Consider the following 17,305-nt stretch of genomic DNA (forward strand, 5'->3'; position numbering starts at 1 on the left):
TTGTTGTCTGTCTGCCTCCAGAAAATACAGTATAGAAGGGTATAATCACACGCTAGATGATCGTACATATCACAAATACAACATTCTCTGGGATACAGTTCAAAAAGAGATGTCCAAAAAGGGAGGCACAAGTACTTCGCAACACAACTGGCATATCTGTACAAAAATTCATTAGGGATCTGGTCAGGTCCAGGACATTTCTTGATATTGAAAATGTTAGGAGCCGTCTTCTGCAATTTCCACGTCATACTGACTTATCAGCAAAAGCAGCCGCCATGCCATTGTCCCGGGTGAAAACAGAAGCAAAAAATGGAAATTAAATTCTTCAGCACACTAACATTACTCTGGGAGTCCAGTGACGATATTGACATCGCAGGCGGGTTGATATAGCATGGAACTTTGCGGGAGCCTTTTTGAGGAACTGGGTAATTGTGACGTTATGAAATCGGAACTTAGATTGTGTAAGTAAATTTTGTAACTGATTTTTTTTTATACTGTCAACCCAGCAAGAGGAGTGAGATTACAGGAGTGGGATGAACACAGGGAAAAAAAGTATCATTCACAATTTCTTTATAAAATGGAAAACAAAAATGGCGCAGGAGAAATAACCATTGTTTTCATATTTGCACAAACACGAAGTTGTGCCTACATTGTCAAACAGTTGCACAAACAATCGCACCAGCAATGGCAAGAACTTTGACTGGTGCCTACACTGCTGATATACACACACGCTCAACAGACATGGAGTACCAAGTCAAGCAAAATATACACTCTTAATTTTTTCTTGAACATCACCTACAGATGTTAGTTACACAATAGCATCTGGTAGTGCATTCCACTAATTAGTTGCTCTAATAAAAAAGCTAAATTTAAAGCATTCGTTAAAGATAGGAGGAATTTACATGCCTGTCTGTGCCTAACATAGGTGTTTAGTTGTACGCTAAAGTAGTCATTCTTATTTACGCTAACAAGGTCATAAATAATAAGAAAAAGAAACTTTAGTCTTTCAAAGGAAGTTGCAGATTCTAAAGAGGACATTTTAGCGATATTGTCAAGTTCAAAAGGGAGAGTGAGAACACCAGTATTTGTTAAAAATGAACCTTAGTGCAAGGCGTTGGATACTGTCAAGTTTAGATTTATTTGTTATTGTGTAAAGGTCCCATATTATTTTGGCATACTCAAAGATGGGTCTTTAAATTAAAGTTTTATAAGCAACAATTTTTATTTTCGGAGTTGTATTGTGAGCGCGTCTTCTAAGTGGCCATAGTGCATTTTGGGACCTGGTACAGACATCATTGTGAACATTCCATTATAAATCAGAGAAAATGGTGATGCCTAAATACTTATCAGCATAAGTATTTGTAATGAAGTGGTGTCAATGGAATACGTATGAAACGGAATATTGTTTTTCTTCTAGTAACCAGCGTAACAGTCTTTTTTCGTGTTTATTACCATTTGGCATGTGTTGCACCAGGTTTCAACTTTTTACAAGTCAGATTGAAGAAGGCACTGATAGTCGGGTTTGACACAGTCGTCTGTGAAGAGTTTAATGGGTACTGTGATGTTGTCCGGCAAATAATTAATAAAAATTAGGAATAGCACCGTACCCACTACACTGCCTTTAGGCACACCTGAAAGTGTGGCTGAGGGATCAGACAGACTCTTTTCTAGCATAAAATACTGTTCTCTGTTAGACATATAGGATGAAAACTGACTAATGGATCTTGGAAAGTTTTAACAATCTTTAGCAGAAGTTCAAGATGGGAAACTTTATCGAACACTTTCACAAAGTCGAAAAATATATCTACCTGTTTACGTTTGTTCAAAGCACATGCAAGATTATGAGTTAGCTCAGCTGAGTTATTGTTGAGTGCCACTTATGAAAGCCATGTTGGCAGTGTTTTAAAATATTGAAGTCATCAAGGTAGATGTACAAGTGTTTGGAGACAATCTGTTCTAATATTTTGGCACTCGTAACTAATTAGTGAAATGCATCTGTAGTTAATGAAAATAGGATTTATTGCCACTTTTATGAATGGGGACAATTTTTGCACATTTCCAAGCAGATAGAAAGCAACCAGTAGATATAAAGGACTGATAAATTACTGTAAGGTATTTGGTGGCCCATTCAGTATATCTGCACAAAATCTAATTTGGAATATTATTGGGTCATTGACTCTTTTTGGTGTTAATGTTTAGTAAGAGACCTTTATTTTTTTCCCTAAAATCGGCAAAGCAGCGCAAAATGACTGTCCTGTTTCTTTCATGTACCTTCTTACCAAGCCTGCAGATGCGCGTTCAACCGAGTTCCAGCTTAACTTTATGTTAACAAAAATATCAATGTTCACTTTACGCACAAGACCTTCATCTGTTTCTTTGTCTTCATAAACTCCGCCCCTAATTATAAGGCTATTACGCCTTGTACGTCCTTCTAACTCATCAATTGTTTTAGCTAAGAGACACATACATCTCGCCATCAAATTTACTCACAGTACAGTCTAGCCCAGCCAAGGCTGCATGAAAGTTGGGAACAGTTTCAACTGAATTTTTTTTCTGCAGATTAAATATCTAATTCAGTGCGGGCGTGATCACATATCCCATCCACTACTTCGCAACTATGAACGAAAGGCATCATATGTGATATCAGACGTAAAGATAAGGTCTAGAAGAGTCGCGCGGGTCTCGGATTGCCTGCTTGGTTTAAATTATAGCAGAACGCAAGCTCCAAATGACGATCGCTACTCATCACTCGGGAAGCACGACACAAAATAAGTACCTCAACATAAACAATGAAGAATGTTGCGTAACACAATGCAAGCTAAGTTTCAATGAGGAATTCCGTTATGGAGGGAACGCGATGTGGTAGGGCACCGTGGGGTAGAGTTGCGGCGCGAACATCCCAAGAATGAAAATTGGCGCTGCATGCAATATATATTACGCCAATAAGCTGGCAAGAACATTCGGAGATGTTACCGCAAACCAAGTACTGTAGTCATTTGACGCAGGCGCACCGAACCCAAGCGGTGTGAAAGCAGGGGCATAGGCACAAATTTTTTTTCGGGGGGGGGGGGGGGGGCACCTCCTTGATCTGTAGTGGGGACGAGCAGGCAGATGTGGTCGAGTGTCATTTCCTGCTCTGTATGCTATGGCAAAAAAAAAAAAATCGGGGGGGGGGGGGGGGGGCACGGGCCCGGTGTGCCCTAACGTGGCTACGCCCCTGTGTGAAAGTAGAGAAGTGGAAGTACGAAGTCTTTACTTGCCTCCAACGATGAACGCCAGCGGCGACATCGGCGGAGCCCGCGGAGCCGATCAACTAAAACCGTCAACGTCGGGAGCCCAAGACACGGAAAAGCGAATGAAGGAGGAGGCCCGGCGGCCCGGCTAGGCCCGCTGAAGCACAATCAGAAGCAACGAAAAAAAATTGTTACATTCGCTGGACTGAACATCGCGCGCGGAACAACCTGACGCAAATGGTGGCACAGCGCGTGTATACATGCGCAACCGACGTGAGAAATGCATTTTTTACGTCATTCTTCGGTAACATTGCATTGCAGGTGTATATAGCACGCGTGTTTGGTGATTGTATGCCCAAAGTTGTACTACTATTTACTTTAGTTGCTCATTCAGAAGATTAGCAAACTGGAACTACTTTCTCTTCCGCTGTGCCGGATGCAGCCGACGAATCTAGTAATGTTGGGGTGCAGCGCACGGCAGGCGACTTTTGTAACACAAGAGCCTGCACGCTCCTACAGGGGCGTAGCCAAGGGGGGGGGGGGTTCAACCCCCTCCCCCCCGAAATTTTTAAGTTTTGCTTGCGTATATAGGCATGCACACATACAAACGCACGCACGAACATACATAAAGTATGGTTGAACCCCCCCCCCCCGAAAAAAATTTCTGGCTACGCCTTGCGCTCCTACACAAGCGCAAACTGCCACCGCATCAGATTTCTGTGTTCATACACAATAAAAAAAAGGGGGGGGGGAAACATCGTGCTATATTCCAGAAAACTTGACTGCATGTTGCCTTAGTTTAGATGGTTCAGCACATGCATGAGGTATTTCTTTCCTCCGTAGACCGTAGTTTAGCGCCATGCACGTGCAAACTCGTTCAATTAGTCATTTCGAACCACCTGTTCGCCGCAGATGACAGGGCATTGGAGCGAACCCCTGTTCTTGGGTGTGGCTCGATGAAGCATGAATAATGAGCCTGACCTTATGCAGGGACATGCTCGGATGAATTGCCAGTCCGCTCCTGGATTATATTTTTCCCTTGTTTAAGAGATGCATGCTATCGCGGTGTGGGTGCATGACATTATATATATATATATATATATATATATATATATATATATATATATATATATATATATATATAATATCTTGAGAGAGAGAGGAATATGGTGAGTAAATGTAATGTAGTGGTGCCCGTTTGTATACAAGATGCAGATCAGAAATGCTGCAGTAAAATGTATGTGAAAAACAATTCACCATATGTGTGGTTGCTTATTTTGAAATAAAATATTCTCGTAAGACAGCACTCGTGTTTCTCAAGCCTCATCTCTGTACTTGTCTTGTGCAATTTTAGTTTCTATCATGTCTTATCAACATGCCCGAACAGAAAAGCAAATCTGATCATGCAGTAAACAAAAAGATGGCACTCAACCAAACATATAATAAGGTATATATGATTGTCACACTGAAATAGTGTGGGGAATTGAAGGCATGAAGCAGATACCTGGTAATTCACTCTGCATCTATGCACGCGGAAGCAGTTCTTGCACTGTTAAATAAGTGTTGCATTTATAAGCTAAAAAAAAACTACAAAATAGGAATTAGGTAGCAACACAGCTTATGTTCTTAATTTAGCCGCTCTTAGGCATCCCTTTTACCTCCTTCTGTGGTTAATCAGTGGTATATATATAACAAGGTTGTTGTACGCTCTACTCCCTGAAGCAATGGCTTCATTCTGTTGGGAAAGAATAAAAAGGAAAAGGTTTGCTTGTCAAGCAGTGGACACGCATTAACTCCAGAAAGCCTCAATGAACATTTTACATTGAGAAAAAGATAACTTGTTCACCATTATCTTTAGCCATGAAGAATACACGTACAAAAGCAATTTGGGACGGTTAAGAGTATGCAAGTTGTGCGGTGATAATTTCTAGCATCTCTTGTTGAAAGAATTTGAAAAATATCTTTAAAAGAACAGTGTAGCATAGAAAATTTCATGTTTGAAATAATGTTACGAATAGTTTCACTTGAGTAGGTTTCTCAACCCTTAACGGACATGCTTGTTACCAGGACATAGGACATGCCATGCTGGTTTTGGTTCAATGGCTATGCTGTGGTGGTCTTGTTTCAGTGGTTATGCTGTCGAATGTTCTGTGACCGAATGAAAGGTTCTGTGCTGAGGATCCTGTATTTTGATGGGAGCAGAATATGAGATCACACCATTTGTGTATTTAAGTTCAAATGAATGCCTTAACCTAGATAACCAAAACAAATTTCTTGCCCTCCACTAAGGCATCTCCCATAGTGCCGTGGGAGGTTATAGTGCATGAAAAAATAATTATTGCCAGATATATATTATGCAAATCGCATTTCCCACTTTTCGATCATCATATTGAGAGCCAGTGACAGCTGTAGAAGCTGTGTTAGTATAATGGAGGAGTAAGGACTATGTGCTTTAAAGAATTTATGATTCTGAGAAATAACCAGGAAATGCAGGACGTTCCAGCTTTGCGATAAAATTTTCCACAGCTCAATTGTTCAATAATTGAAGACGTTGCGATATTAGTCGTAGCACGGGGCAGCTGTTAAAGAAGTGAAAAACTTCACAGATATGCTTCAGCATTTGCTGCACTGTTAAACAGGGTTAATGACTAATATTTAATACCATCCCACCACTAACATATTCAGGTGCCAGCGATGATTCCATTGGCTGTGCCATTATGCTGGAAATCCTTCATGTCCTTTCGAGAAGGAGAGAACCGCTGCCCCATCCCATCATTTTCCTGTTTAATGGAGCGGAAGAAAATATCCTGCAGGTTCGTGCATAATTTTTTTTTTCTTTGGCTCTTTCTCTGGTGTCTACACAGACAATTGGTCCTGTCATTCTGCCAGCACTTTCAGAGTACACACAACGATCTGTCAGCAGAGACAATTCATCTGTATCCTTGTCAGTGATGGCAGGTCATTCATAAATGTCACTGTGTCCCACTTCTCTGAGCAGGCTAACTGCCTGCCATTCTGTGTGTGCTTTTGCATAGCAATGTAGGTCTAAACGGTTATTAACGGGGACATTGGCCATCTGTGTATGTGTGTGTGTGTGCGTGCGTGCATGTGTTCGCACATATAAATATATAAAAGAAACACTCAGTTTGGTGCCAGCCTCATCTTTCATCAATTCACCTTGTTGATTTCTGATTTCTGCTGATCACATGAATGTAAGTGAACAAAACACATTTTGCTTGAGTTCCGTCAGTCTCCTTTGGGAATACATAATTATGATTTCTGAAAATTCAGCTTTTGTAATGTTACATAGGATTTTTCTAGGTGCACAATGTATTATATAGGAGGCAATGGAGATGTATATGCGCAGGTATGAAGCATATATTAATAGGCTTCTACATAACAAGAAGTGCATCAATTACATCAAAGCTTAGTATAATGGACACAGACATAACAAATTATTGGGTTTAATGAATCACAATTAAGTTGACCTCACACACAATCAATATAAGTGATGACAAAAATATCAAAGAGCTAACCCTACAAATTAATGGGACTGAGACCAAGGAAGAGGAAGAAATTTAAAATGTTTTTGAAATATATATGAATGCTTGTAACAACTACGGGATATATCAAAGGCAGTTTCTTATCCAGCACAACTTCATTGCAACATGCTAACAGTAGTTCATGTAAACTGTGAAAGTGTGTAACAGCCTAATGTCTTGTGTTCCAAGAAATGTATAACTGCGGTCAGAGTGTGGGTTCTGAAACAGTTGTAATTGTTTTGCTATATTTCCTGTAGACATGAAACTTCACGATGGACTTTTACCTTTCTCCATACGTATGTTGTCCAGCAATCTCTAGCTGTAATTTCTTATTTGCTTTTGGCCACAGAAGCGGTTATATTTGTTTTTTTCTGTTCCTACATGAACAACTGGTTCAAAGAAGCCCAATTCTGATTAAGCTGTCTTAGCGTCCACTGAAAGTTTTAAATTTTGCACATCTGAGGCAGTTCTTCAATCTTCAACCATGTCTTTGTTTCAGAGTTGGAGAAGCCAGAAAAAGCATGAGAAAAAATAAATTGAGAGCAGCATTAAATGCATTTCATGAGTGCCCGATGCCATGCCTTTTATTTTTTTTTTCTGTGTGCCAGGGCTCACATGGTTTTATCACGCAACATAAATGGGCAAAGGAGGTGGCTGCTTTTGTGAACCTGGAAGCCTGTGGTGCAGGGGGCAAGGAATTGCTCTTCCAAGCAAGTAAGATATGCTTTTCTGCAACTTGCCTTGACAATGCAAGAGGCTACAACTCTTTGCTCAACTTGAGGCTGGTTTTCATTTTCTTCTTTGGGGAGGATGGAGAATGTTCATTCATTCGTTCATTTATTCATTTATCCATTCATTTTTGAAAAGTGCTCATGAACGGCTGTAAGCCTTAATAGGATGCATTGCTCCTGTTAGACATTGGCTCGGAAAAGAAAAAAAAAAAGACGGTGTTATGCAGAGTCGTATCAATAAGATTACACTGTAGGATATTCTAAGTGTGCACAGTGTAAGAGCTGCTGTGGTGACTCTGCGTATTTGTTGTCTGCATTGCAGTTTTCAGGCATGTCTGGCTTCAGCACAGCCTTGCTTAAAATCTTTAGTCTGATTGGCCATATTCTAGGGCACATCCAAAGCAGGTGTCCATCATATGGCGTAGCCACTGAAGCTGATAGTTTGGGGTGCATTCCTTGGTTGCCTTTACACTTCTCATTACCTGTACTTGGGTATGAACAAAAACTTGAGGCTGTATATCGCAAGGTGGGGGCAACTGTATATGTATACTGGAAAACATGGTGTACTTAGATTTCAATCTACCTAAAAGAACACTTGGTCAAAATCGTTTTCCAGCTTTGCATTGCTTTCTTTTTTTTCATGTAGCTCACCTGTTATTTATTCATTCAAGATCCCATTCTGTTGAGCGTTTTCCTTCTGTTGGAGACTACGTGAGCATACGGAAGCTATTTGTTATGAACCTTCGACACTTATGCAATTTCATTTCTTAAAGGGACAATAAAGAGGAAAGCTAAATCAATTTATATGGATGAAGTTGAAGAACCGTACTTTTATAGATTTTGCTGTAAGTGGTTGATCATTAAGAGCAGCAATAATGATCAAGGTTTCATCTTTTTTATAACAGCAAAACTGTTCTAGCTCGGCATAAAGTGTGTGGCCATGCCCAAAAACTATCATCATCACGGATGGGTATGTTCTACAGAATTTGGGCAGATCCCACTACTCACCGCTACGGTGTGGCCTGTAATAACCCTGAGAATGAGTACAGAGAGAGAGAAACAAACAGAGAGATGGAAAGAAAGATATAAAGGAAGAGAAAGAGAAAAATTCTCGCCGAAAAAAAATTGTTCACGAGGCGGGATTCGAACCCGCGTACCCTCAATCTGAAGGCAAGCATCCTAACCACTCGGCTATCTAGGCACGCTAGCAAAGCATAGCATAGCCTTGTATATTATAGCGTAGCAAGGGGTTGGGAAAGGAAAGGGAGCGTGAGGAGGAGAGATGTGATGGTGAGTAGGAAGGAAAGGGGGAGGGGAGAAAGTAAAGCGTTGCACAGAAAGAATGAGAAAGAGAGAAATAGAGACAAAGAAATGCATAAAGAAAAAGAAAGAGAGAACATCAACAAAAGAGAGAGAAAGAAGCATAGAAAGAAAGAGGAGGCAAGCATAATGTCATCTAGCGACTAGATACCACACCACCTGGCCAAGCCGCGCATGTGCAGTAGCTAAGCCACACCCACAGACGGAGACATCGCGTGCAGCCTCCACTCTATGGTGCATAGCCTAGCTGGCTGCGTGCTCCCGAGGAGGAAGGCGCGTATCTCGAATCTGGACGTGTCAGTCGACGGGGAGTACGAGCGGCGACAGGCCTGTGCTTTGCTGTGCCAAGCTTTGTGCGACTTAGTGCAAATTGCCCGCAATTTTTTCGCCAAAATTTCTGGGCCAGTATGCTGGTTTATGTGAAGAATTTCAAAGTACACCTGTGCATATTGGCCGTTTTGGTTCACTGAGATCTCTTAAAAGAAAGAAAAAATTTAATTATGCTCAAACAGCTAGGACATCAAAATACATGACACCCTGCTGGCCTAATGTGGGAAGTTTAATACGTTGAAGCAGCTCCTCTTTTATTCTTGTCTTTTCTGACACTAGCAATAGACATATGCTCATAAGAGTGGCTTTTTCAGGATTGCAAAAGAGTAATTGAGCAACACAGCTCAAATGACTCTCTTTTTCCCATTGTCCCTTTGACTTGTTAAAAAGGTTAAACCAACTGTGCAAAAGCAAGGCTTTCAAATAAGAAAAGGGAGTAAATCCTGTGCTCGAGTTCTAAATTACTGCCGTCAGTTTCCATCCAACCGAATACTAGATTACACCCACTTTTCCTCTGCTTTTTTTCACGCAGAAATGCAGGATGAACATTGTCATTTATACATATTTCCTCGCATTCGTTTAGCTAATATATTGCATTGTCAACAAGTTAGCTTTTTTCTGACGTTGCAGAAAGATAGCACGAAAGCTCTGGGTACTCTTTATTGGCTTATTTTGTTCATACCATGTTTTGGTGCAGCACTTGTTTGTTTCATCCAGGATAGGTTGTGACTGCTTGTCATATGTGGCAATGCAGTAGCAAGAAGTACATGTGCCAGTGAAAGAAAATTGATGCCATTTGTCGTAATTAGAGTTAAACCACTGAGCAAGCAACATTTGGAACAGAAGGAGCTTGAGCTGGGTGAGCTGGTGTTACATACTTGAAGAATATGCTGTGCAAGAAACACGAAGGCCAGAAGGAAACACTTACAACAGACAGGTGCAACTTACATGTGCCTGTCTGTTGTAATAGTTTGCTTCTGGTCCTCCTGTTTTTTGCGCAGCATATTCTTTTAGAACATTTGAAAGCTCTGCTATTTACGGTGACCAGATAAATAAGTCACACTCCTGCGAAGCAGCTTTCAAGCTGGCGGCATCTGGCTGCTGACGAGGAAATTATCACTGTTTCGGTTGCCAAGGAAACCAGTTGTGGGTGCTGCTCCTGTTCGGCCTGATGCTGTGGTGGGATTTTTTGGCTCCACGAGGTGCCACTACTGCATGTGCCTCCAAAATATGCCGCATGTCGCTACCTAAATAAATTGTCTATTGGGCTAGTGGGTAAGCATATTAATCACTATGGTTAGAGCCCAAGAAAGAAGCACATAAAAACATGCAATGAGATGTATTGTGTACTTTTGTTGGGAATGCTTTTGTGCATGTGTGTGCTTGATTTTTGCACTGAAATGATAGCAACTAAAGTGCCTACTCTGGGCAAAGACTTATTTTAATCACATACAGCTTATATGACTGGGTCACTTGTAAGAGATAGTGGACTGTAACACTGCAACACATTAGATTTCAGTTGTTTTCTACTACAATATAATTTTTACACTGATGTATTATTTTAGTCATTAATATAAGCTCATTTCTTTGTTTACACTTAAATTGTTTCTAACTAGCCTTAGGCCAGGGATTCGAGCTCTTGAATACAATATACATTTTTTCAATCTCATTTCTGAATAAAAATTCAATGCTATTCAATGGTGAACATGTCCCCATTTGAGCTGGAGGAGTGATACAATATTTACAACAACATGTAATAGTTACAGAAAACTCTGTAAGTACTGTAGTATATAGAAACCTTTGATCCTTGTTTTAGGCCCCAGTGACCCATGGTTGGTAAAAGCATATGTTGATGGTGCTACGAGACCTTTTGGATCCATCGTTGCAGAAGAAGTCTTTCAAAGTGGCCTTATTCCTTCTGACACAGATTTTCGTATCTTCAGAGATTTTGGAGGCATACCAGGCAAGTCACTTTTATCTGCCGCTCTTTATTGTTTCTCAAGTAAAACTTTGGCATGTACTATGTGAGAAGTATCAAAAATGTGACAGTCCCTTCAGCTTATGCTAAGGCGACCACAGGTGAACGCCTATGGTCCCTTCGGTCCCTGTCAGCGGCAAGTTATCTTTTCGTCCACTTGACTTTCTTCACATTTATATTGCAATTACTACAAATAACATCCCCTTTACTTTCTGTGGTGTCGCGCCTTACCAGTTTCGGTTTTGATTGTGTGACGCAGAGCGCCACACAACGGGTATTCCCTGTACAAAATCGGATGACCAAATCTCTTTGTTAATAAACTTCAGTCCCATTCCCGCTATCCGACTGTCTTGACGAAACTGCGGGCGCTCCGGCGCTGAGCCGCCTTCCTAGCCCGCCGGACGGTACCTCCGGCGGCGACACTACAAAGTGGCGACGAGGATGGGATTACTTGTTGCAAAGTAGTATCCTCAGCTGTTGCTGCCTGTAGATCAGCTTTACTGATGCATGGAGTGACAAGCGAGATGATCTCTTCTTCCAAGTCTGGTGAGACTGGAAGTTGCAAAGGCAGACGGGAAAGTGCATCTGCTACAACATTATTTGAACCTTTGCAGTACTGTACAGTGAAGTTGTAGTACAAAAGTCTGGCACACCAGCGTGAAATGCGTAATGGGCGTCGGCCCTCTGATCCAGCAGAAAGTAATGTAGTAAGTGCTTGATGATCAGTGCGTAACGTAAAATGTCTACCCCAGAGGTACACATGCCATTTCTCGCAAGCAAAGAGGCATGCTAAGGCTTCACGCTCACCAGTAGAATATCTGCGTTCAGCAGGTGACAAGGTTCTCGAAGCAAAAGCAATTGTAATTAACTGGTCCCCTTTGCGTTGTTGAAACACAGCACCCAAACCTATGTTGGAAGCATCAGTCGTTATGACTATCGGAAGCTTCTCGTCAAAGAGTTGAATGACTGGGTTTTCAACCAGTACTGCTTTGATACTGTTGAATGCCGAATTGGCTTCATGCGACCAATTAAATGTTTGGCCTTTGCGCAACATGGAGCGCAGTGGTTCAACAACGTCAGCATAATGAGGAATGAACTTTGAGTAGTAGCCAGCGAGACCAAGAAATGAATGCAAGGATTTACAATCTGTAGGAGCAGGTGCATTAACGATAGCATGCACTTTGGACTCAAGAGGAGACAATCCTCTGGCACTGACAGTGTGTCCTAAAAATTGGATTTCCTGGACAGCAAAGACACATTTGTCGTTTAGTTTCATTCCTGTGTTGCTTATGCGGCTTAGTACTGCTTGTAAATTAGCATCATGTTCAGCATGCGTTCGGCCCCAGACCAAAATGTCATCTAGGTAGCATAGTACTCCAGAACAACCTTTCAAAATGTCGGACATCATTTTCTGAAAAACAGCAGGGGCAGATGCAAGCCCGAAGCAGACTCTACGGAATCTGAACAAACCATCATGCGTTACAAAAGTGGTTAAGTCCCTACTTGATTCTGACAAGTTAACCTGATGGTATGCTGATGCAAGATCTAGCTTTGAAAAGTAAACAGCACCTGTAAGTTGCTGGAGAAGTTCTTCGATGTGGGGCAAGGGAAACCCATCAATCACGATAGCTTTGTTTGGTTCACGCAAGTCCACACAAAGTCTTAATGAACCGTTCTTTTTCTTCACCACGACCAGTGGAGAGACCCAATCTGATGCTGAAACACGTTCGATGACGCCTGCATTTTCAAGACGGGAAAGTTCATCGGAGACTTGTTGTCGAAGCAAGAATGGCAATCTGCGAAGCTTGGCAGCTACAGGTTGCACACCTGGGCGGCGTTTCACTTCGTGCATGTAGCCTTTCACCAGGCCAAGTTCCTGGGTGAAGAGGTGATGAAATTCGGACGGAGCATTGGCAGGAATTCTTGGAGTTGCTGTACTTGAAACTTGTGAGCAGGACAATGTAGCGCCGTCGATGTGTATGTGGAGGCTTCGAATGGCGTCCAAACCGAGAAGTGAAGAACCTTCTTTGGTCACGTAAAATGTGACAGTAGCAGTGGTATCGTTGTACCGGACGTTTGTAGAGAAGTATCCGACATGGGGAATGCATTTCTTGGAATAGTCCTGAAGGACAATGTAGGAGTCAAGGAGTCTGGTCCCCGGAAAGTACTGCTTGAAATCTTGTAAGTTCAGCAATGAGACGGTCGCACCGGTGTCAACGAGGAAAGGAATGTTGACTTGGCCAACTTGAATAGAAATCTTCAGTGGCGAAGGACGGCTGGAGCGTTCATCAATGTTGAGAATAGTAACTGTATTTGTTACTGCAGTATCTTGCACTTGAGCTACGTTTTGTTGCGAAGTTCGGACATTTGCTGAGCGGCAGACAGCTCTGAAGTGACCTCGTTTTCCGCAGGCAGAACAAGTGCGGTTGCGGGCAGGACAGTTTGCAAAATTGGCGTAATGTTGAGACGATCCGCATCTGTAGCAGAAATTCGATTCAGATCGGTGCGGTTCATTCTGCTGTCCCGAAGAGTCCGATGAAGAATGAGGACGGGTGTCATGTTGCGAGCGGCCATGTTGGCTCCCTCCCGAGTTCTGTCGGGGAGGCCGGCGGCCATGATTCTTTTGTTTTGGTGGAAAGGAATGTGAAGTGCTTTGGCGGCCATCTTGCGTACCCGCTTGAAATCCGACCCTCTCAACTTGCGCGTTCGCGAACTCCTGCATTTCGAGTTCGGTACGCTCCTCTTCTTTGGCAATCTGTATTGCTTGATGTATAGTAAGGGTAGGTCCCAGCTGCAGAAGTCGTCTGCGGACTTGTTGTGCGGTTATTCCGCTGAAAAGCTGATCGCGGACCATGGCATTGACGGAAGTTCCGAAATTGCATCTGCTGGCCATCGTCTGTAGTGCAGAAACATAATCAGTAACGGATTCCCCTGGTAACTGTTTGCATAGCTTGAAGTAGTGACGCTCCAGAATTTCATTGCTCGGCGCCTTGAAGTGATTCTCGAGCAGCGTGAGCGCTGCGATGTACTCATCTTGCGTGCCTTCGTCCCGAGTGCCATCTCCGCTCCCCGCCTGTTCCTGGGCAGCTTGTAGAGTCCAGTAAACATCCAGGCCTTCAACTCCCAGTGCATTCAGCAGGAGGCTCTTCTTCAGAGCGGGCCGGACGGTACCTCCGGCGGCGACACTACAAAGTGGCGACGAGGTGAAAACAATGTAAGCCTTCTACATACTTCGCCGGCATTTTCCGCCGCATTACGGGGCACCACCCCACTTGCAAGCTGCACGGACTACGGCCACACGTGGTGTCGCGCCTTACCAGTTTCGGTTTTGATTGTGTGACGCAGAGCGCCACACAACGGGTATTCCCTGTACAAAATCGGATGACCAAATCTCTTTGTTAATAAACTTCAGTCCCATTCCCGCTATCCGACTGTCTTGACGAAACTGCGGGCGCTCCGGCGCTGAGCCGCCTTCCTAGCCCGCCGGACGGTACCTCCGGCGGCGACACTACACTTTCCTTGGCTTTATTGTCTGTTAGTTCTCATTAATATTTTGTCTGACAAAGAAAAATGAGCCCTTAAAAGTCTTCTTTCCTTCATGCTCTCTTGAGACACTCATTAAATTTCTTTTTTCATTCATTCAATCAATCAATCAATCAATCAATCAATCAATCAATGGAACTTTATTTTCATGAACAAAAAACTGAAATACAATGATATTCTCAGTTGATTGTATTGTGCACACCCCATCCCCCCCAACCTGAGCTTTCTGCACCGCACCCTTTGTTGCACTACCTTCGTGATCAGCCCACTTTTCATCAAGTGACAATGTCATGTAGTGATGTCATTGATGATGCCGTGATTACGGCATAATATGACATCGTTGATGACATCATGTGACATTGTGCTTTTAGCATCATATGATGTCTCAGTGAGGTCGTGTGACTTTTGGTACTATTCGTGGTCATGTCGACACCAGGCGACAGATTGTTCAATCAGTTTAGTCACATAACGCTTTCACCTTAAAAATTAATATGGCCTCACATTTTATGTTTCATTCTTGCTTTGCTCCAAGTATGACCTGGAGTGCTTAGGTGGACACAGTGGCTCTCTCTGTGTTCAGGCTTTCAGTTACGCAAAACCAGACCTTGGCATAACATTGGAGAATACATGAAGAGATAAAAAATTCCTGAGCACGGGGTGTCGCTGGAGCCGCCATGCTCCAGTGACACCCCGTATACAAGGATTTTTAATCTCTTCGAGCTTCCATCTTCCCCTGAACTTCTGCATTTTTTGGATTGGACGATATGGTATCATATAGACATTGTGAGGGTCACACCTGTGTATAGCCTGCACACTGAACTTGGTAGGCCTAAATTTAAAAAAAAATTCAATTAAATGATGCCCACTGGATGAAGTGCATCACTTCCACTAATTTTTTTAATGGGTTTTTATCACGTGCCGAATGGTGTTGTCGGAAGCGATTGTGATGTGGCTTTAAAGTAGGGGTGTGCGAATATTCGAAATTTCGAATATTTTTTGAATAGTGTTTGCTATTCGATTTGATTCGCACTGGAATTTTACTATTCGAACTATTCGAACTTCCCAAAAACAAATACAGTCAACGTCCGATTGAAAGTGACCCCTTCAGATTTTTAATATGCTTCACCTCATTACACTCTCGTATTGCGGCAAAGCAGCCTTTCAAGCTCCGTTACGGTCGAACTTTGCCAAGACACAGTCAACGTCCCATTGAAAGTGGTCCCTAGATTTTTAATATGCTTCACCTCATTACATCCCCGCATTGCGGCAAAGCTGTCTTTCAAGCTCCGTTACGGTCGAATTTTGCCAAGAGACAGTCAACGTCCGATTAGAAGTGGTCCTTAGATTTTCAGTATACTTCACCTCATCACAACCCGGTATTGCGGCAAAGCTGCCTTTCAAGCTCCGTTACGGTCAAACTTTGCCAAGACACAGTCAACGTCCGATTGAAAGTGGTCCCTAGATTTTCAATATGCTTCACCTCATCATACCCCGGTATTGCGACAAAGCTGCCTTTCAAGCCCTGCTACGGTCGCAAATGTACTCGCTCAAGAAAACGCTGGTTCCAACATGGAGATGAAAGATGTGGCAGAGGTGGGGGCTCAATTAATGCAGTTTTGGACCTGAAATTTGAGCAGGAAGCCCGAAAAATCGGAAACCGAAGCTTTTTGGCATCCAAAATTTCAGATGTTCTTATATATTGACGTCTACGAGGCATATTTGGAACTCCGGACTTGAAGGGAGCACACCCTTGTCCGCCACATCAGTTGGGCTTCCACAGAAGTTGAAAGAGGAGGAGAGGCTGAGGAAATGGCATCTTTGCCCATCACGTGTAAAGTGTTGTCGGCAACACTTTGGTTGCACCAAATCACATACATCAATAGAATTCGGCCTCTACGTTGCCTCATTCTTAATAAGACAACTATGAAACACCACCCCGCCAGTGCTTCATCAACCTAGCGAAAAGAAACACTTTCATGTTGCTATCTCATAAGAATATGCTTAGGAATCCTCTACAACTTTCTTTCTGCAATTTTGCTTCGAAGTATTCGAAAAATATTCGAGAAATATTCGAAAAATATTTGATTCGATTCGCACTCACACTTCAATATTCGAATTCGCTTCGCACCCAAAATTTTGCTGTTCGCACAGCTCTACTTTAACCCCTTCAGGGTTTTCGCCGTACATGTACGGCAGAAGCTTCCTGGTACCAAAGGGTTTTCGTCGTACATGTACGGCATAGCGTTTATTTTTAAAACGCGCGCCTTTTTCGATCATTTCTCTTGTTTGGCCTATGCTTCCACACTTCGGGAATACGTGGAATTTTTTTCATGCGCCGATGTCTCTCCGTTGTATTTTTTTTTCGCTTCCCAAAACGGCGCGCCGCCTATCGCTTGCCCATCCGACCGCGTTCGCGGTGCAGCTGGTTTAAAGTGCGCGCCTTTTTCGATGATTTCTCTTGCTCGGCATGTGCTGCCACGCTTCGGGAATACGTGGAATTTTTTTCATGCGCCGATGTCTCTCCGTTGTTGCTTTTTTTATGCTTCGCAAAATGGCGCGCCGCGCGCCGGCTACCGCCCCTAGCAAAAATTCTAATAGAAAAACTAATAGCCTACTAGGTTATGGACA

At 42.7% G+C, this 17,305-nt stretch overlaps 1 protein-coding gene across 1 annotated transcript in view; it reads left to right on the forward strand.

Moving 5' to 3' along the window:
* Window positions 1–17,305, forward strand: part of LOC119404645 (endoplasmic reticulum metallopeptidase 1) — a 53,834-nt gene that overhangs the window by 2,714 nt on the left and 33,815 nt on the right. Inside the window, exons 2-4 of the mRNA XM_037671229.2 lie at window positions 5,919–6,046; window positions 7,384–7,489; window positions 10,973–11,119. Coding sequence (XP_037527157.1) covers window positions 5,919–6,046; window positions 7,384–7,489; window positions 10,973–11,119 — 381 coding nt within the window. The remainder of the gene's footprint in view (window positions 1–5,918; window positions 6,047–7,383; window positions 7,490–10,972; window positions 11,120–17,305) is intronic.

This window comes from Rhipicephalus sanguineus, chromosome 9 (genome assembly GCF_013339695.2).
Source record: "Rhipicephalus sanguineus isolate Rsan-2018 chromosome 9, BIME_Rsan_1.4, whole genome shotgun sequence".
NCBI classification, from domain to species: domain Eukaryota; kingdom Metazoa; phylum Arthropoda; class Arachnida; order Ixodida; family Ixodidae; genus Rhipicephalus; species Rhipicephalus sanguineus.